At 41.1% G+C, this 20,720-nt stretch overlaps 1 protein-coding gene across 14 annotated transcripts in view; it reads left to right on the top strand.

Annotated features, from left to right (window-relative positions):
* arhgap44a (Rho GTPase activating protein 44a) overlaps positions 1-20,720 on the top strand; it is a 310,627-nt gene that overhangs the window by 248,350 nt on the left and 41,557 nt on the right. For all 14 annotated transcript variants that reach the window (XM_072558348.1, XM_072558354.1, XM_072558349.1 and 11 more), the window contains 7 exons: positions 4,066-4,147; positions 7,111-7,238; positions 9,222-9,333; positions 11,299-11,380; positions 13,236-13,316; positions 16,484-16,597; positions 17,941-18,032. In XM_072558348.1, the coding sequence (XP_072414449.1) occupies positions 4,066-4,147; positions 7,111-7,238; positions 9,222-9,333; positions 11,299-11,380; positions 13,236-13,316; positions 16,484-16,597; positions 17,941-18,032 (691 nt within the window). The remainder of the gene's footprint in view (positions 1-4,065; positions 4,148-7,110; positions 7,239-9,221; positions 9,334-11,298; positions 11,381-13,235; positions 13,317-16,483; positions 16,598-17,940; positions 18,033-20,720) is intronic.

Genomic DNA, 20,720 nt, shown 5'->3' on the forward strand with positions numbered 1-20,720 from the left:
AACATTTATAGCTTGACATGGTTGTTTGCTCTTGATAACGTAGCTGCCTTATAATCAGGAGCAGAAGGCCAATATATCATGGTCATTGTTATGTAGAATACGTAGAACTAATTTAGTAGCCCAAGAAAAGCTTGTGGTTTTATTTAAGCCTGCTTTCTGTTACTGTGAAGGTGTAGAGAACATCTACATTTGCAGGCAGGACCTGTTATCAGCACAGCTTGATAAATATCTGTCAGCACTTGGATGGTTATTCTGTCACATTTCCTCTCATTTTCTGACCGCTTTCTAGCTTCTGGAATAGTCATTAAGAAATTTTAATTTTGAGTAAGTCCACCTAATTTCCTGTAAATCTTTCAGAGATGACGACACACCAGTAAAATTTCCTATTAACAAATAATTTCTGTTTATGATTCAATAAGAAACTAGCATAATACTATTCCCACAAATTTCTCCATGCCTGTTGATAGACAGGAAATACTGATTAACCCACAATGTTGATTTAAACATCAACCTTCCTCCTGCAAGGAAGTAAATGTAATTACACCTGGACTTAGTGAACCTCTGACAAATTTGTGCTTTTAATCCATTGTCAGTATTTTCTATTAATTGAGTAAAGGCCACATAAGTAGTGTTATAATCCCAGCGCATGTTAATACTGGATAAATCAAATCCCGGGCTAAAACCTGGTATGATAGAACCTAGCTTTGTCTATTTTTAAACAGATAGAGATCAGTCACTGAAAACATTCACAAGAGTCATCAGGTGTATTTTTAACACAAAGGATTATTAGACAAGGAAATAACATGAATTATATTACACTAGACAAAACGTGGAAAGTATTAATTGCAAACATCATTAAAAGGATTCACTTTCACTATTTCTTTCACCCCAACAATATCCCTGCAAACAATAAAGCCTTATGAGGATATTTGACTATCTCGAGATTAAGGCTAATTCTTGCACATTCACCTGATGCTTTTCTTCAGCTGATACGTCACCCTGAGACACCGAAAACAAAATACAAACTGAACCCACTTTTATTTCAATTCTCTTCCAATTCTAGCTATACTCTCCCATTCACCCACACCCAGAACAAATCAGCAGAATGGACCAACCTTGCATCATCTTTAAAGGCCTTTGCATATTCAGACAAGCACTATATGTCCAGAGCTACCCCGTTTGGTTCCTAACATTCACACTGGACATATCAGACAAGGGAAAATTTGGTACCCTTCTGTTCATGCCGGGAACTGGAGGTGCCCCGTTCAAGCTATCTGTCCGTGTAGACGACAAACAATTTTGGTTTAGGAAGATGCCCTGAACATATCTGTAATTCTGTTAAGTGCATACACTGAAGCTTTGGGAGTGTAGACTATAATTCAGAAGAAGTATTTATTCATGTTTCCCATTGCTTCATCAGTTTGAAACAGTGGGCTTTACATATTAATGTGTGTTATACCATGTTCATCTAAGTCCACATGGTATAACACACAAATTAATATGTAATTATTTTAGAATGAGAGAGTTTTTCCTCTTTCACAAAGCAAGTTGAAGGGAGATTTGATTGTCATGTTCAAGACTGTGTTGAGATAAGATAAACAAGTTCCCTTTAGTGAATTTTACAAGGGCCGGGGGACACAGATTTAAAATTCTGGACAAGAGATGTGGAGGAGATGGGAGGAAGAGTCTATTGTGCAGTGAGTTGTAATGGCCCGGAACTTGCTGCCTTTGAGAGAGGGGGATGTGGGGATGGTGATGAGGCTGGAGGAAGTAGAGAGGGTGATGAGGGTGGGAGAAGATGAGATAATGGTGAGGCTAAAGGAAGCTGATACATTGATGAAGGTGGGCAGGTCAGACAGTGATGAGGTTGGGGGAAGCTGATACAGTGATGAGGGTAGATGAGGGTGGTATGGGTGTGGGAAGCTGGAACAGTGGTTAGAGTGGGGGAAGGTGAGATGGTGATGGGGGTGGAGGAACTGGGACAGTGGTGAGGTGGGGGAAGGTGAGATGGTGATAGGGGAGGCGTAAGGTTATATGGTGGTGGGGTGGGGAAAGGTGGTATTGTGATGGGGGTGGAGGAAGCCGATATGGAGATGGGGGCGGGGGAGCTGATATGATCTTGGGGGCGGCGGAGGCTGATATGGTGATGGGGGGAAAGTGATATGGTGATGGGGAGCGGAAAGGTGATATGGTAATGGGGAGGCGGAGGCTGATATGGTGAAAGGGGTGGGGTAAGCTGATATGGTGGTGGGGAAGACAGAAGGTGATATGTTGACGGGGGGTGGGGGAAGCTGTTATAGTGATGGGGTGGGGAAAGATGATATGGTGATGGGGGTGGGGAAAGGTGATATGGTGAAAGGGGTGGGGTAAGCTGATATGGTGGTGGGGAAGACAGAAGGTGATATGTTGACGGGGGGTGGGGGAAGCTGTTATAGTGATGGGGTGGGGGAAGCTGATATGGTGATGGGGGTGGGGAAAGGTGATATGGTGATGGGGGTGGGGAAAGCTGCTATGGTGATGGGGTGGGGGAAGCTGATATGGGGATGGTATGGGGAAAGCTGATATGATGTTGGGGGAAGTGGAGGCTGAGATGTTGATGGGGTGGGGAAAGGTGATATGGTGATGGGGGAGGTGGAAGGTAATATGGGAATGGGGGAGGTGGAAAGTGATATGGTGATGGGGTGGGGAAGCTGATACAGTGATGGGGTGGGGAAAGGTGATATGGGGGTGGGGGAAGCTGATATGGTGATGGGGGTGGGGAAAGGTGATATGGGGGTGGGGGAAGCTGATATGGTGATGGGGGTGGGGAAAGGTGATATGGGGGTGGGGGAAGCTGATATGGTGATGGGGGTGGGGAAAGGTGATATGGGGGTGGGGGAAGCTGATATGATGATGGGGGAGGCGGAAGGTAATATGGGAATGGGAGAGGTGGAAGGTGATATGGTGATGGGTTTGGGGGAAGGTGATAGGAAGCTGGGGGTGGGGGAAGCTGATATGGTGATGGGGGAAGTGGAAGTTAATATGGGGATGGGGGTGGCGAAGGTGATATGGGGATGTGTGAGGGGGAAGCTGATATGGTGATGGGAAGGCGGAAGGTGATACGGTGATGGAGGAGACGGAAAGTGTAGGGTGATGGGGGAGGGGGAAGGTGATACGGTGATGGAGGAGACGGAACGTGTAGGGTGATGGGGGAGGGGGAAGGTAATATGGTGATAGGGGTTGGGAAAGCCTAGACATTGAAGGGTCTCCAAAGGAAATTTGGAGAAAGAAATTTGCAGGGTTGCAGGATAGAATGGTGACCTGAGACTGACTGGATAGGTCAGTACAGAGCGGACATGGACCTAATAGGCCGAATGGCATCCTGGTGTGCAGTAGTGACATTAAAAACTGCATGAAATAACTCCACACAGGCCAGTAGCCCATCACTAAGTCACCCTTTATTTACATTTGGAAAATCCTTGACCCTGATCCAGCTTCCTCAGAGCCAGCTCTCAAAGCGAACAGGATGTTTGACATTCCTGTTTATATCTGTCAGCCAGGCCACCCGATTGGACCAGGTTAACAGCCTTCATCAGGGAACTCATATTCTATGTAGGCCACTGGCTGACCTTGTTACACTGTATTTGACTGGAAGGTAGGACACCATGCTGCCAGGACTGGGAGTGAGTCTTGAGTGGGTGGACATCAGGACACCAGAGATCACTTTACTCATGGTGGCCTATTAGGACACAGCTGGCAGGACTGCTATCCAATAGCGGACAGCGGCCCTCCTCTCAGAGCTCCCAGCCCCATTCTGAGGGCAAACAGTGTGGTAACCTTGGCAACACTGTCAATGCAGCTGGCCCCTGCTGAGGTTGCAGGAGTAGAGGGCATCTCCATTCGAAGGCACCTTCAAAGGCAGGAGAAGCACAGTCTGTCTTTTCAATTGGTTGACATTTCTGAACAAATTCCTTTCTGTCTACTTTAGTTTGTCAATTATTGCATTGTGTAATGAACTTAAATTAGGGGATATTTCATTACCTTCTGTTCTTTTATTGATTTTAAATCATTTTTTTTCTTCACCAGTTAATAGAAGTGCAAGCAGAATATCACAGGAAGTCATTAGTACTTTTACAGAACATATTGCCTCAAATTAAAGCACAACAAGGTAAGAATATTTTGATCTGTTTCTGTAAGATAATTAAAGTTCTCATGTTCTTATAGTAAAAGCTTAGCGAAAGCTTTTAGTTCTTTTTAAAATATGGAGTAGAAAATACACAAATTGGTCATATTTCTTAAACATACGTGAACTTAATCAGAAAGTTTTATTCATGTTGATGCGCTATGCTACAATGTAAACAAGGTCTATATTAAATGCTAAAATACACCACCAAAGACAAGAGGAATGATGAAGGTTTTTACCCGAAACATTGATTTTCCTGCTCCTCAGATGCTGCCTGACCTAATCTTGACACTGATATTTTAATTATCTCGTGAGCTTTGCCAGTCCATTCATGTTCCAATGTTCCCATTGAGTCAGTCTTAATAAAAGTGCCCTTCCCAGTTTCAGCATAACAGAGAGCCTTAGGAACAGAAATGGCCCATTTAGCCCCTCAAACCTATTCCACCATTCAGTGAAATCATGACTGATCTATGATCTAATTTTAGACATTTTATTTGAACAATTAAAAATATTAGCTGAGATTAGGGCTGCTGTAAACATGTTGACCATACTAGTACAAAGAAGTCTGCTGTTCATAAACTCAGATGATGGCTTCGCAAAACTCTTTCTGCTCTCTGGACAGTCAGATACTGACCATGCTCCCAATGATAACATCTGGACCCCTCAAAAGTCCTTGTGCAGTGACTGTATAGGAATTGCTCAGGAAGTTTAACATTCTAGTTGGGGTCACTTTTCATTTAAAACCTTCCAAAAGGTCTGCCAATCTGGATTAGAGTGGGAGATCTCAGCAGAAGGGTTTTCTGGTCTCTGAAGTTTCAATGGCAAGAGAGTTTGTCGAATAGTCTTAAAGTAGTCATAACTGAGGAAGTTTAGGCCTGAGAATTGTGAAAGATTCCAGAGGAATCCACAATTCCAAAGACTCCAGAGGAATTACAAAAATGTCTGCCAAGACCATGGAGAAGTACCTGGCAAGTGTCAGTTTGAGGTTGGAGTATAATTTCTCTGGACGTGAGTCTTTGTAAGGGCGATATATTGTGAACAGGTTAGAAAGTTGTTTTGCATTTTGTGCTGAGATTTTTCTAAACCCTCTTCTAAATTTGTGTCAGTTGATTATTTTCTCTTGGGTAATTAGTAGAAGGGGTAAATGTAGGGGAATGGGTCTGGGTGGGTTGCTCTTCAGAGGGTCGGTGTGGACTTGTTGGGCCAAAGGGCCTGTTTCCACACTGTAAGTAATCTAATCTAAACGAATGTTTATTCCAGCACAGGGTGGTTCAGTGGTTAGCACTGCTACCTCACAGCACCGGGGACCTGAGTTAATTTCCACCCTTAGGCAACTGTTTGTGTGGAGTTTGTACTTTCTCCCTGTCTCTGCGTGGGTTTCCTCTGGATGCTCCAGTTTCTTCCCTTACTCCAACGATGTGCAGGTTAGATGGATTGGCCATGCTAAATTGCCCATAATGTCCAGAAATGCACAGTCTATGTGGGTTAGCCATGGGAAATGCAGAGATAGGTAGGTGTGGGCAAGATAATCTTTGGTGGGGTCACCCGATAGGCCAAACGACCTGCTTCCTCACTGTTGAGATTCTACAAAAAAAATCTGCAGCCTCACGAGGATATGCTTCAGTGACTAACCACCATGTTAAACAACTCCAAAAATTAAACATATGGTCTATCAAGTCAGGCTTCATTCTCGGATCCATCAGCATGGATCATAACACTGACACATGGAAAAATTGCTTGAATGTTCCATAATTTTTCAGTGAGTTAGTGAATGAATCTACTTACCAGAATAAGGCAGCTAGCACCCAATATAAAAGGGGCATATCTTGGATTCCCCTGACAATCGTCCTTTATGAAGAAGGAATCTGGAAATAGTTACACTCTGTGTTTCTAAAGAGGCCCAGCTAGGAAGTCGGGGCCAAAAATGCAGAGCTCAGTCCAATCCTAAAGAGATATACAGCGATTGACAATTACATGGTGATTGCAACTTAATCATGAAAGAATTGAGGTATAGGGAGAGGTTGAATAGGCTGGGGCTGTTTTCCCTGGAGTGTCGGAGGCTGATGGGTGACCTTATAAAGGTATTTAAAATCACGAGAGGTATGGATAGGGTAAATAGACATAGTCTTTTTCCTGCGGTGGGGGAGTCCAGAACTGGAGGGCACAGGTTTAGGGTGAGAGAGGAAAGATACAAAAGAGACCTAAGCGGCAACTTTTCACACAGAGGATGCTGTGTGTATGGAATGCGTTGCCAGAGGAAGTGGTGGAGGCTGGTACAATTGCAACACTTACATGGCATCTGGATGGGTATATGAATCGGAAGGGTTTGGAGGGATATGAGTCGAGTGCTGGCAAGTGGGATTAGATTAGGTTGGGATATCTGGTCATCATGAATGAGTTCGACTGAAGGGCTTGTTTCTGTGCTGTACATCTGTGTGACTCAATGACTCTAATTAATAATCTACTTTGCAACATAATTCATACCTAACTAGGGTGGAGCTAAGGCCTTCAAGAAAAAAAATAAAGGGAACGAAACAAATTCTTAAAAAATAGACATGGAAACAGAAGTATTAAAAAAACAAAAATTCATTGCTTTCATAATTTGTAATTATTCATCCATTTTAAAGCAATTTGGAAATATCTCATCACTCATCTTCTTTCAAGAGGATTGTACTGCAGACTCTATCAGTTAATAAGCATGACTGTTCTTGAAAAGACAAAAAACCCTGCTCTGATCCAAAATAAACATTGCTATGTAAAAGTTTACTTGTTTTTGTTTTCTGTTGAATGAAAATGTGGTGGCTCAGAGTTCCAAGGGTTAATGTAACATCTCTGAGAGATGTCACATTAGATAGATAGCTCATCCATTTACAGCAGCTCATTAGGGTGCATCGTGCTGAGCATTTCATAATGGCTGGAAATACTTTCATTTTTGCTTCCTGCTAAAGAGGCTTGGATAGAAAAACCTTCTTTTGGTAAGCCACTGGGAGAACACCTCACGATAAGTGGAAGGGAAATTGCGTTTCCTATTGAGGCCTGTGTGACGATGCTGCTGGAGTGTGGCATGCAGGAAGAGGTAACCTTTCTCTTTCTTTAATCTATCAGTTCACTAACATCCGCTTCTGCTGTATCTGCTATAGGTTGATTTTGTTTCGGAGAGTATTTGTGGAACAATGCTAACAATATATTCTACTGACCCACATCAAAGGATTAACAGATGCATTTGAAAATAAAAATTGAGTGTCAGCAGAACTAAATTTTTCCTGTCATAAGAAAACTGCTCTTTGACCTGATTGTAATCACTGCTGGTCATTTGGGACCTCAGCCAACTTGAGATGGATTTTGCGGTGAAGTGACGGTACTCATTGCTGATCTTAAGGAATGCTGTGCACAAAGGCTTAGCTATCTCTGGGACCTGCATTACAACTTTTTTGACATTGGTGTAAATCTGTCACTGTGTGAAATGGTGTAGTAGTGGGGGCACTGAGTACGTTGCAGTATTTACAATAATTAATGGCACGGTGGCTCAGTGGTTAACCGTGCTGCCTCATAGTGCCAGGGACCCTGGTTCAATTCCACCTTTAGCCAACTATTTGTGTGGAGTTTGTACATTGTCCCTGTGCCCTCCCATAGTCTAAAGGTATGCATAGGTAGATTGGCCATGCTAAATTGCCCCATAGTGTCCAGGGATGTGTGGGTTAGATGAGTTAGCCTTAGGACTTATTGGGTAGGGGGATGGATCTGTGTGTGATGCTGTTCAGAGGGTTGGTGTGGAATGTCCTGTTCCAATACTGTAGGGATTCGAAGGAACTAACTGTGAATTTAAAGCACCTCTTATTCTTTCCAGTACTGAAGGAAATGGTTATGATTTATTTAAGGTAGAAGCTAAAATAGTGATAAATGTTCAAAGAATGTGAAAAATGTGTGGAATTATTTTCTCATAATAGGGAAATTTTGACATTCCACAAATATATGATTAGCTTTTCAGCTCAAAGTGTTATGATAAGAATGAAATTGGTGTATTGTATATATTTTGTTTAACAAGGATGAACTTTTTCAGGGGTTTTTACAATGAGATTAAAAGTGTAAGAGTGATAAGTTCCCATTAATTGCACTTTGATGGTTCTCCCAACAGCACATCCTCTGGAGAAGTTTAGTATAATTGCCAGCAACTTTAGCATTTCCCTGTTACTCTGCACATGTGCAGAATCGAGAGGTTACTATCAGTTTCAATGGAGCAGTGACTATGAAAGCTGACAGTTTTGCCATTGCTTTCAGGACAAGAGCATTTTCAACATAATAGAAGAAAAAATAATTGGTTTTGTGTAAATTTTTCCACATCCTTATTTCAAACCACTGGCATATCAGTACTGAAGAAAAGGGTAGACAGAGAACTGCAGAAGGTAACCTTTTGCTTCTTCTTCCAGTAGAATCCTTTGCCAGCAGCGGAACTGTCCGGAATTGAGGAAAATACTTCTTTAAACTGGGAGAGTGTAAAATCGGGTCCCTGAATTTCACATATGAGGAGTTTGTGATCAGTTCATGATGTGAGAATAGCACTCATGAATCAAGTACTTGGCTTTCAAATTGAATCACATTGGTTCTCTGCGCAATGTCAAGTCTATTCTAAAATAATACTGTTACATTGCAGACTTATTACTTGCAGACACAGAATACACGAGTGAATGTGACACAAGTTGCAGTTTAAGTATTCTTTTATATACTCGAATCAGTAAAATTATTCTTCCTGCACACCAGATATAACCTTTGTCTTATTTGCGTAATATCAAATATATAATGGCTATCTGTGTATATTGCATGTTTAGCTGAGCATTCACGTCCCCGATATTAGTCTCCAACTGTGCTTATGCTGCAGGGTTTGAGCAAAATATTATGGCTCGTGGTCAACATACTTCTCAAGCAATCTAACTTGACAAGAAAATCATTGCTATCGGCAACATTTTTGATCATTGAAAATGAAAGTGACCCTTTGTGTCCCTTATTGAGATGGTTAGATGTTATTCTTTGCCGATGTCGTTGATCAGAGTTTGTTCCCCAGGGCCTCTTCAGAGTAGCTGCTTCTGCCTCCAAACTTAAAAAGCTGAAAGCTTCTCTTGACTGTGGTGTGCTGGACGTGCAAGAATATTCTGTTGACCCTCATGCTGTGGCAGGTACGATGCACAGCATGAACTGCTGTGGTTTTGAAAGGTGTAATCGTAAGATACCCTTAATTGATTCATATTCTTTATTACACTGACTGCATTTAAATAGGTATTGGATCTTCCACGACAGCAGCCGATAGTTTTGATCTTGATTACGTTTGAGTTATGTTTAATCTGATCAATTTTAACCTCATACAAGGTTTCACCTGATCTGTGTTGCTTCAGATTGTGGTTGGGCCTGTGCAGTAGTAGAATATAAGTGTAGAAGAGAATTAAACCGATCTTTTCAAGAAAGTGTAATCTAAATTTGGGGTATATTCATTTAAAAATTCATTTTTTTATCTCATTAAATTCTGGAGATACAAGTTGTATGCAGTTCTTCTAAATGTCTCAGTTTACCAATTTACAATATGAGTTTTTAAAATGTAACATGCACACTGGTATAATAGGCTTCTGTCATATTTCTACAAAACACTACATTTCTGATCATTTTGGTGAATATGCAAAGTCTCAATTTTCAATTGCCAGCTCCTGCTAAATGCCTTAGTATTGAAAATAGAGGCTGTTAATGCATGTTTTTCTTCACAGATGCTGCCAAACTTGATGAGTATTTCCAGCGTTTTCTGTTTTTAGTAGATTTCTAGCATCTACACTATTTTATGTGTAAACCTTAGCTGTCTGAAGTCTGAGAGAATTTTTATTCTCTATCAAGCCCTGAAGTGGAGCACTCCCTGTCAGTGATTGGCTTGAGTCAGTAATCTATGATAGCATCACTCTTCCATTACAGTCTGTGAGTTTTGATATTGTGTGCTGGGAAAGCCAAGGCAATTTATGGGCAGTTTGCTTGGGTGTGCAAAAATGTGAATTTGTTAATTTACCTGGAAATGAACCTGAGAAAGCAATGAGGGCAGTGGTGAATTTCCTTAAGTTGGTACCTGGAGCTCAGAGTTAAAGCTCAGCAGCCTTAGAGCCAGACAGCAAGGTTCTAAGTGGGTGTAGGGTTTGGGGCCAGATCTAGTGTTACGCCAAATTCCAACTAAGTTTTGCTCCCATCAGAATTCCTGGAAAAGGACCTCAGTGGGTAAGCTAATTGGCCCAGATATTGTGATGACCAGGGGGTTGTAGGAACAACGTAGACTGGATCAGGACTGTATGGAATCGCTGACACAGCTGTGGCCCAGGACATTGATTTTTCTGATGAGCAGTTCCCATGTGCCTGGAGCCCTCCGAGAAAGTCCATTGAGAATTTGGATGGTTCCGACTCAGGGAAATTGCAGCATTAAAAGCCTACTCTCCCTCCTATTAAACTGAATTTCAAACTCACCACTCACCCTTCAACATCAAGCAGTCATCCCCACCACCCCTGACGTGCCATCCTCAGCCCTGCCCAATCCCACTGACACTCTTCTGATATTCTCCTCCGCTCTCCACACAACAATCCAGCCCAACCAGACCCAAACCCTCACATACATTCGCCACTCATCTGCTTACCTACACCCTATACCCCTCACCCACCTGGCTCAATTCCTAACTGGGAATCTACCCTCCTGATCCTTGTTCCACTTTACCTATGTGAGAGCTTCCTCACTTCATCCATCAGCCAACATACCCCTCACTTACCTTATACACTCACCTTTTCTCAGTCACTATCATAGAGCCTTTGGAACTTTTAACTCCTGAAATCAGTATTGGAAAATTTAAAATCCTTTTTTAAAATCATTTCATATTGGTTACTCTGTATTCCACTTCTTCAGAAAATACTGAAAATTTTGCAAGTGGCTATTTTTAAAAGCTTGCTTGGGTTTTATAGCCCAGAATATTTCTTTTAACTTTGAAAGCTCTATTTAAAAAGATATACCAGAAATCTGTAATCCAGTCAATCTTTGAAGATTTGGTTCAGGATATTATGACAGTATTTACAGTAATCCTTTTACTGCATTAACAAGATGAAAATGCATTGCCTTCCTTTATAAGGGGCTCTTAAATCGTATCTTCGAGAGTTACCAGAACCCTTGATGACGTTTGAATTGTATGATGAATGGATACAAGCATCAAAGTAAGTACTTAATAATGAGTTCTTTCAATTGCATGCTGTCTCCATCTATGATTTAAAGTTCATCCCTTTTATTATAATCCTGGATTACATTGAGCTAGACAAAAAAGAAAACAAGAATTCACACTGATAATTACGTAAAACAAGCAATGGTATAGTATATTTTACCCTGATGTGTTGTGTCAGGTAATGTAATAATCAAAAATTGTTATTTCCTTAGAAACCTAGTAATGGGAAATCAATTGAAGTATTTAATTTACTTATTCAAAAAGAAATTGAATAAATATCCAGTTGGGAATTTGATTGAAGGTTATATAGAAAAGTACAATCTGAAATATCAAATACTTGACAGGAGATGAAGGTGTTTGGGTGTTTAGGATAGAAGAGGGCAGTAAGACAGAGTTATACAGTAGGATTGTTGAATAAATTATGCGGGAATTTATTTTGTGAAATTAAACGATAGCGTTGAGTCCATGAAAAGATAGTTTTACATTGTGCTTGAAAGACACAGGCTGTTTGATTGGCCCTTTCTCATTTCATACCTTACTATCCAGGTTCATGTCCATATTTTTCACATAACTTCCTTGTAGCATTCATATTGTGACATGAAGCTCCCACACAGAAAGTAGAGACTTTCCCACATGAAGAAAAGTAAGCAACTTGGTTACCCTGCAATTTCCCCACATCGTTCCCTTTACAGAGATAGGAGTAAGTTGTTTGCTCATCCTGACAAATAGCAGGTTTTGGAGTTAGACTTGCCCTCTGCGAGTGGGAAACAGAGGTCAAGGTTGTTTTAATGGCGAGGCCCTAAAATGGCCTGGAGACAGATTTTCCATCCAAGTAAGGATAGTGGGCAAAGTCCAGAATCTGAAGAGCCAATCAGAGGCCTTTCAGCTTGAAATGAAGCAGCAGGCTGCAAAGGAAGGTAAGTAAGCAAAAGGATGCTTCAGTCGTTCCAATGTCTTTTAGTTAGAGAGTGAATCTTGCTGGCATTTCGTTTCTGTGCTGGGGGCCCCTCTACAGGATAGTCAATGGATACTCCTGTAACCACATCGGTAGAGATGGCATCTTGACCTGTGCAGGGCTATGAGTTCTCAGTTTGCCACCTCCAAGTGTTTAAACTGGCCCCGCCAACTGCAGAATCAGCAATTTTCCAGTCGGCCCCCTTTAATTGGCCTCAATTACGTGCTTCCTGATTTTGATAAGCTGACTTGCCTAATACAGGACAGAAGCTCTGCAGGTCTCCAATATTGCCTTGGCTAAAAGAGCTTGGGGGGTGAGGGGAGTTGCTGCAGAAAGGGAAACTGGCCCACTGGCCAATCAAGCTAGTTATAGCTTTCACTGGCTTTTGGTCTGTAATTCCAGCTCTATTTCTCTATCTGATAGAAATCAATTACATAGTTATACAAGGACTAGCAGAAAATCACATACTGCATTTGTCTCTATGGCTTAATTTGATTCACTTTCCAATGGTTAGTTGAAGCATGATCTAGGCAAAAAGTCTGGGTCGTTGCTTGCTCAAGCAATCAAGCAGGATATGAAGAAGAGAGAATAGAAGGAAAAGCAAAAGCACAGTGAGGCTATAAAAATCAATAGAAATGAGCTCCAGAGCAATGGAAATCAAAACTGAGCTTGGAAGAAAACAATAGCTGAAATTACATGACAGTCTAATTTTAGTCACAGGCAGGTGAAGACTAGCAGATGCAAATATTATTTGAAATGGTCAAATTTTCATTTCCAGAAAATCAAGTTCTTTTGACATGCATTTAAGAAATTCTCATTTATGAATTGCGAATCAGAATAATGAGTAAATTATTTGCAAAATGCATAAGTAACATTCTGTATTTAAAATGACCAGCATTCAAGAGCAAGAGAAGCGGCTCCAAGCTTTATGGAATGCATGTGAGAAACTACCAAAAGCAAATTACAACAATTTCAGGTAACTAAATACCAGCCTCGATTGTGTAATTGTATGTAATTAAACAGTCGCGTTCTACTTATTTTATCATTAGCACTGGTGCTGCAAAAGGAATAATTACACTGGTTGTATGGATTACCAAAACAGTCTATAGAATGAGCCTACGAAATCTACTGTGGAGCCTGTCAAAAAACATGGTATTTATTGATGTTTTCATTATACCATTGAGAAAAACTGTGGGCATCAGAGAAGTATGCAGTGGAATTCTTGATCTGAATCTGCAGTCAGTTCTACATTTTTATTTTAACACTTCACGTTTGGTAAAAGGTTAATTTTTTTTACTTGACCTTCACATCTCAAATTTTAATTAGTTAAATTCTCCTGTGACGCAATAGGCTGGATTGTCTGAGGAGTAGCAATCTCAGTCAGATTGCCGTTCTGCTCCTAGTTTCTTGTGTTAAGAAAGAGCCTAGGAGAAAGTGAGGACTGCCGATGCTGGAGATCAGAGTCGAGGGTGTGATGCTGGAAAAGCGCAGCAGGTCAGGCAGCATCCAAGGCGTAGGAGAATCAAAGTATCGGGCATAAGCCCTTCATCAGGAATTTTTGCTGTCCTAATGAAGGGCTTATGCCTGAAATGTTGATTCTCCTGCTCCTTGGATGCTGCCTGACCTTCTGTGCTTTTCCAGCACCACACTCTCGAGTTAAGAAAGAGACCCCTGTTCAGGACACTGTAAGACATTCTGTTCATGGCTCCTTCAGAAATGCAGAACATACCTTAAATCTAACTGTCCCTTGAGAGCGAGATAGTCGGGGTAGTTGGGGAAGAGGAGGGAGGGGACAGATGTTGATTGCACTTACTAATATTGTATTCTTTGCTCTGTTCTATTACCCTAATGCATTTTGTACGGTAGGATCTATCTGTACTGCACACAAAGCAAAACATTCCACTATACTTAGATACATGTGACAATAATAAATCAAGTCAAATCAAATGTCTTCATAGCAGAAGTTCTGTAATTAAAAAGTTCAGCAGCACAGAGACTCACTTTGACAGTTCCTGCGCAAGGGTAAGTGTGTTAGATAGGTGTGAGGTTAGTGTGCCAGGTGGATGGGGTGCCAGAATGCAAGCTATAAAGAGTGCCAGATAAATGATGGTGTGTTCAGGGCAGGTTGAGGTAGGTCAGAGTTATCAAGTAGAGAGGGAGAGGAGGTGGGTGTTGTGACTGGCAAGAAAGGGGGGCTATCAATCCACAAACTGTCATTTCCAGCAGAGGGGTAGGATTGGATTGCGTCCCGTGTTGGCAGATGGAGGGAAGAGGTGAGGGTTTGGATCTCATTGGGGAGGGCTGCTGTCAGGTCCAGCAATGGAGGCGAAAGGGCATCAGAAGGCCGAGTGAAACCTTCAGAATTCTTGGATTGAAATGAATACTTTCAAAGAGTTCCAGTTACAGGAGAATTCCTAATGAATATGCAATTCCCTCGCCAATTCAAAAGTAAATTGCTTTCTACCAGAAGTAATTTTGGTTATTGAGATGTATAAAACATGACATTAAACATTTGAAGAGAAGGTTTGAACCTATCAGAGTTCTTTGGGGAAGTGTTATATGTATTAGAAGCTGATGTGAATGTATATTAAAAATGGAGAAGTTCTGTGTAACTGTCACATTGTAAAATAATTTAAATCAGCAGATCCTTTAATCATTTGAAATTAACATCTAGCCTGAAGGCAAAAATGTAAAGCTTGTTCTTTCACTGTTTTATTGACACAAGGATTAGTTCAGCTTGACTAGATCCATAATCAATCATCATCATAGTGAGTGATCTTCTAGATCACAGTTTAATTGACTGTTGTAAGTTATTGTAAAGAGATTAGCTGTCTTTAGTGTGAGTCAATTAATACAATTTTTTAATAAGTAATTAAGTAATTGATCTATTTAAATGGATTGAAGAGTATTTTTTTAATTCAATCATGGAATGTAATCATCACTGATTGGCCAGCATTTATTACTTACTTTTCCATTAGAATGTTTTCTCAATATGATAAGGTCTAATAGATGCTTAGAATATCATTCTATTTCATTACAACATTGTCCCTGTTGTACGTCCATGGTTGATGCTAGATACGTTGGCATTTAGGACATAAATGGAAAGAGTGGGAATAAGAGCATGGTTTGGCATTATCTGGCACTAAGTTGGCATAGTGACAATAAAGGGCTATTGGGATGAGTGCAGAGTCACTGTTGGCATAGAAGTATGAAGAACTATGAGAGTGAATTGTGTAGAATGGGTTGGTATGCATTGGAACTAAGTTGGCATGAAGGGTGTGGTGTGAGTACAGAAGCATCAGTTGACATGAAGAGTATGAGATGCCATGGAGTGAGGGTGGGAGCATGACATGGCATAAGTCGGCATGGATGGTGCATTGAGAATGTGTGTGTGGGCATGGAAGGAGATTTGAGTGTTGGTTTTGGATTTACTGCCTTCTTTACAACATGAATAAAGTCCCAGAATATCAAGACTGACCTTTTCAACAATGTGCCTTCCCTATTATACAATAATTCCTGTCACTATCTGCAAACAGTTTCCCAGGCAGCAGACAGCCACGAACATTTGCTTCCCCACCCCAAATGAAAATCCAACCTCTCAGTGTCTTATTTTTTGATCCAGGTTTGTGGAGCTGAAAATGTCTGTCTCTATACTCCTGACTCAGGTGTGAAAAGTCAACCCTTTGGGTTCAAATTCTTTCGTGGCCTCAGGTCCCTCTGTCTCAGTAACCCCCTCCAGCTCTGCCCAACCCAATCCTTCCTACCCTACACACTTTCCTGACCTCCAACTTTTGGGTTTTGTGAGTGTGCCTTCTTTTTAAGCTCAACCATTAGCAGTCATGCTTTCAGCCACAAGTGACCCAAACAGTGAAATCCCTAAAGAATCCTCTTTGCTTTGCCACTTCTTGTTTCCCCTTTATGACTCTGCTTAAAACCCACTGTCCTCGTCATCTTTTGGTCTCCCCTTCTACAATCCACATTTTTGGCTCACAGTGTATTTTTGTCTGATTAATCTCTCTAAAAGCAAGGTGCTTTAATGTTAAGATGAGTAGACAATTGCCAGTTATTGAAACAATAGTCAGAATCTCCAGCATTTTATAGAATGTCGTGATTTACATAATACAATGTATCTTCAATCTACAGATACTTAATAAAATTTCTAGCCAAGCTGACAGAATATCAAGATGCTAACAAAATGACACCTGGTAACATGGCAATTGTTCTTGGACCCAACTTGCTCTGGACAGTCAATGAAGGGTAAGGGTTTATTATGTTATATTGTAAATTACTGTGAAACTCTGTTAGCCCAATTTTGGAAAACTTATGACTTTAAATTGGTCCAACAAAAAGACATTTAGGTCCATGTAGATCCTTGGAGTATCTTATAATTTGGAAATAGTTTATGGTTCTTGTAGCCTGGTACACAAAATCAACACACTTCCTCTGATTACTGAAAAGAGAAACATGTTACTAAGTTTTCCACCTGAGGTCAAATGCAAGAATGTCAAATTTCAAGCAATCACACAACTTATATTACAGGCGATAAGGGCCACTTTAGGGCCTGAAACTTGTTCAGTCTACTGTGACTTAACCTGGAAAAGCAAGCCACCGCAAACATTTAAACGACAGGTTAAGTGAGCTGTCTCGTGCTGCTATTAAGTGGTGGTTGTGTTAGTATTTGGTATTTTCCACTAACAGGATGCTGTCAGACAAAAAGACCGTTGGTGCAATGCCAGGCTAGGTTGTACATTGTGAAAGTTGAGAAAAAGTGAGGAGGGCAGATGCTAGAGAGTCAGAGTTGAAAAGTGTGGTGCTGAAAAAGCACAGCAGGTCAGGCAGCATGCAAGGAGCAGGACAGTCAAGGTTTCAGGCATAGGCCCTTGGCTGCTCAAATTAAATAGAATGTTGCTTTGTTTGTTCATAAGAGGTAAAAACAGTCCTCAAATAACTATACTTATAAAACCCAAATCAAAATGTCTAGTGTTAGATTGGATTCCATAATTGGGCAGCACTTGCTGAATAATCCTGAGGGTGCCAATAACAATGCTAACAACCAGTTGAAGATAATCAGTCAAGCTTGTAATGTGGCTCATTTCTGTTTGCTGAAAGGAATGGATATACTTGCATACGTAATGAACTGTTCTCTGCAAACGAAATGAATATATTTGAGCCTGTGACACTTTGGAGTCACCCAGGAGTTTTAGAAGCATGTGATCCTGTTGCTCCTTCCATGACAAAGCTTTGGAAATTCAGAGTTAACATGCCAATAAATTTGCACGCTTTTCTCCTATAGTATAAATTGTTGTGATTGTTTGAAATTTGGCCCTTTTTATTTGTCCTGAAGACTGCAGGGTGAGAAGTTTCAGTAACATGTTTTTCTTTTCAGTAATATTCAAGATTTGTACTACCAAGCCTGTACTGTGATTACCATGTGACAGGAATCAGTTAAATTACAGATTGACTGAACCTATAATCTGCTTTTGTATAACCCTACTTACCACTGAGGAATTATAAAATGGTTTCTTGCAAAGTGCAAACATTTTATGGGTAATTTGTTTGCTAAAATAAAGTTAACCTGTTCACTCCCTTTTTATCCATAGGTCTATGACTGAAATGATGACAACAGTCTCAATACAGATTGTAGGGATCATTGAACCCATAATTCAACATGCTGATTGGTTCTTCCCAGGAGGTAAATACTGAAATGGTCTTGTAAACCCTTTAAGGTAGCTTTCCCTTTTGTGCAGCTTTTGACCAGCCCTGCTCCCTCTAATTTCCCATGGAGGGTTGGTTGGCGTTGATGGTGGGGAACGAGGCCTGTTCCTTAGGACAGGAGGGAGCCCAGTATGGCAGTAACTCAGAACAGAGTAATAGGTGTGCCCCTCCTGGCTCCTCAAAAAGCAATTAAAACTTGCTTTTTGGCTCCTGTCTGAGGGCACGTCACACTGACATATGAGACTGAAAATGGAAATCAGTGCCTAACCTGTGTCTTCCCAAAATGGCTACACTCTCTAGCCCCAACTTAACATTAAAACATTATTCAAATCTAGCACTTATTGAGGTGTTGGAAGTCTGCTCTCCCTCAATAGCGCTTATGAAATAATCAGAGACTTGATCAAGCTGAGGTTTCTCGGCTCGAGAGGTCTCAATGACAAGGACTTCATGGCAATAACTAATAATTTTCTACTGGTGCACAAGATGGTGATTGTTGATTTCATGTTAGAGTGTGTTAGATTAGATTAGATTACTTACAGTGTGGAAACAGGCCCTTCGGCCCAACAAGTCCACACCGCACCTGCCGAAGCGCAACCCACCCATACCCCTACATCTAACCTTTACCTAACAGTACGGGCAATTTAGCGTGGCCAATTTACCTGACCTGCACATTTTCTTTTTTGGATTGTGGGAGGAAACCGGAGCACCCGGAGGAAACCCACACAGACACGGGGAGAACGTGCAAACTCCACACAGTCAGTCGCCTGAGGCGGGAATTGAACCCGGGTCTCTGGCGCTGTGAAGCAGCAGTGCTAACCACTGTGCCACTGTGCCGCCCACAAATGTAGCCTTGAAGTTACATTCTATTATAAAAGCAAAACTTTGCAGATTCTGGTGATGATCAGTAGTAACTGTGGGGAGAGTTATTAAGCAACTAAGGTGAGATTAGAATTCCCGACAACTGGTCACCTTGTTGTTTTTTTGTAGTAATGCCACTTCTGAGGTTATTTTCCAGGTGGGAGGTGAAACAGCGACCTGTCCCCAGAGGGAAGGACATACCTGAGCTAGTTAAGAGACCTAGTAAGGTCAGTGAAAGGATGCACCCTCTCATTGACAGACCTGGGGCCAGAGCACTCTATCTCACTTCTTAAGTATCTGACCCTCATTTTCAGGCCAATAACGTTTGGTCAAACAATTGAAACTCTACTTGTGTGAAAAACACTTGGAACAATAAGAGACTTTTTGAGCAATAGTAGACTTTCCCACATGGAAGCAGGCCTCTAGGCCCCACCAGTCCCTCCATACAAGGAACTCATTATAATCATGTTTATCTACTGGTTCCCAAATATCTCAACACTTCTCTTTTATCCACTGATCCAATCCAATCTCAACCTCAATCACATTAAATATGCCTGACCAAAAACCTTCAGGTCATTTCTGCAGACTTGCAGCCATCAAGGTGGGGATGTGTTCCTGCCCTCTGTTCAGCATCCCTTACATTTTACCTTGTTTTCTACATTTTGTAACTGCTGGAAGTTGTTTACTTCTATTTGCCCTCCCCATATTTCATGATTTTCCATGCTTCTATTTGAAAGGTCTGTAACCTGCATTACTGTCATGGGAAGAAGCGCCAATTTTCCATATCTTTCTGTATATTAGTATTTCCTCATTCCAAGCAGTGAATCTTAGTGAATCCATGTGGCATTCTGTCATGCATTTAATCTCCATTCAATAGTAAGGAGCCCAGACTTCCAGCTTCTGTACTTCTAGCTTTAGTCTGTAGAAGAGGCAAGGCCAGAGGCACTAGGTTTCAGTAAAACGTAACAAGGTGGCTTAATTTGTAACAAAGTGTAGTTGTGAGATATGACAAATCCAGGCCTTGATGTTGTTTGAGCAGTGGAAGATGCAGCAAGAGCCTTTTGATCAGTGATTGAAACAGATAGCTAAAGTCAGTAGCTGGGTGTTTGGGTTATATTCCCTATGCTGTTAAACACCCCAGTTTAAATAGTGCCCAGAAAAAATGTATATGGAGGCACTCATGTTTGTATGCTAATCTTTGCACACCCTAATGTTCGGGATATTGCTGTAATCTTCATATTATGCTACTTCTAAGTATAATGACACTGCACGCTGAATGTAAACATTCTATTCCCAATAATGACAATCCCTCCGGGGAATTTTGAAATTCAGCAAAAGCATAATAAACTGTTTACATCAAGCTGTTAGTTTTGACTATGTTGGGTTCAGTGCTAACTGCCCACATTTATTTTCTTGTTTGAATATTAGTGAGTGACTTTGAAATGTGCACTGCACACAGTTAGTGACACGAATGGCACTAAGATTTGCTACTGTCAATGCAGTACCTCATTCCTTTCTCAAACAATCACTTTCTGTTCTCTGCCAAGTGACAGGACAGCACTTTGCTGTTACTTCCCATTGCTCTGATTGACAGACAAGTAGTTAAAGTTGGTAGCTCATTACCTGAAGGAAATCGTGCTGGAGATAGAAAAAATGATGGTGTTCAGTGCATGATGCAGGGCGCTCTCACATAAACACATAAATTAGGAGCGGAGGACTGTTACACAGCCATGCAAGCCTGCTGTTCTACCATTTAGTATTATCTTGGCTAATCTGCTCACCACATTGCTGCCTTTCCAGATAACCT

The sequence above is a fragment of the Chiloscyllium punctatum genome, chromosome 39 (genome assembly GCF_047496795.1).
Source record: "Chiloscyllium punctatum isolate Juve2018m chromosome 39, sChiPun1.3, whole genome shotgun sequence".
Classification (NCBI taxonomy): Eukaryota; Metazoa; Chordata; class Chondrichthyes; order Orectolobiformes; family Hemiscylliidae; genus Chiloscyllium; species Chiloscyllium punctatum.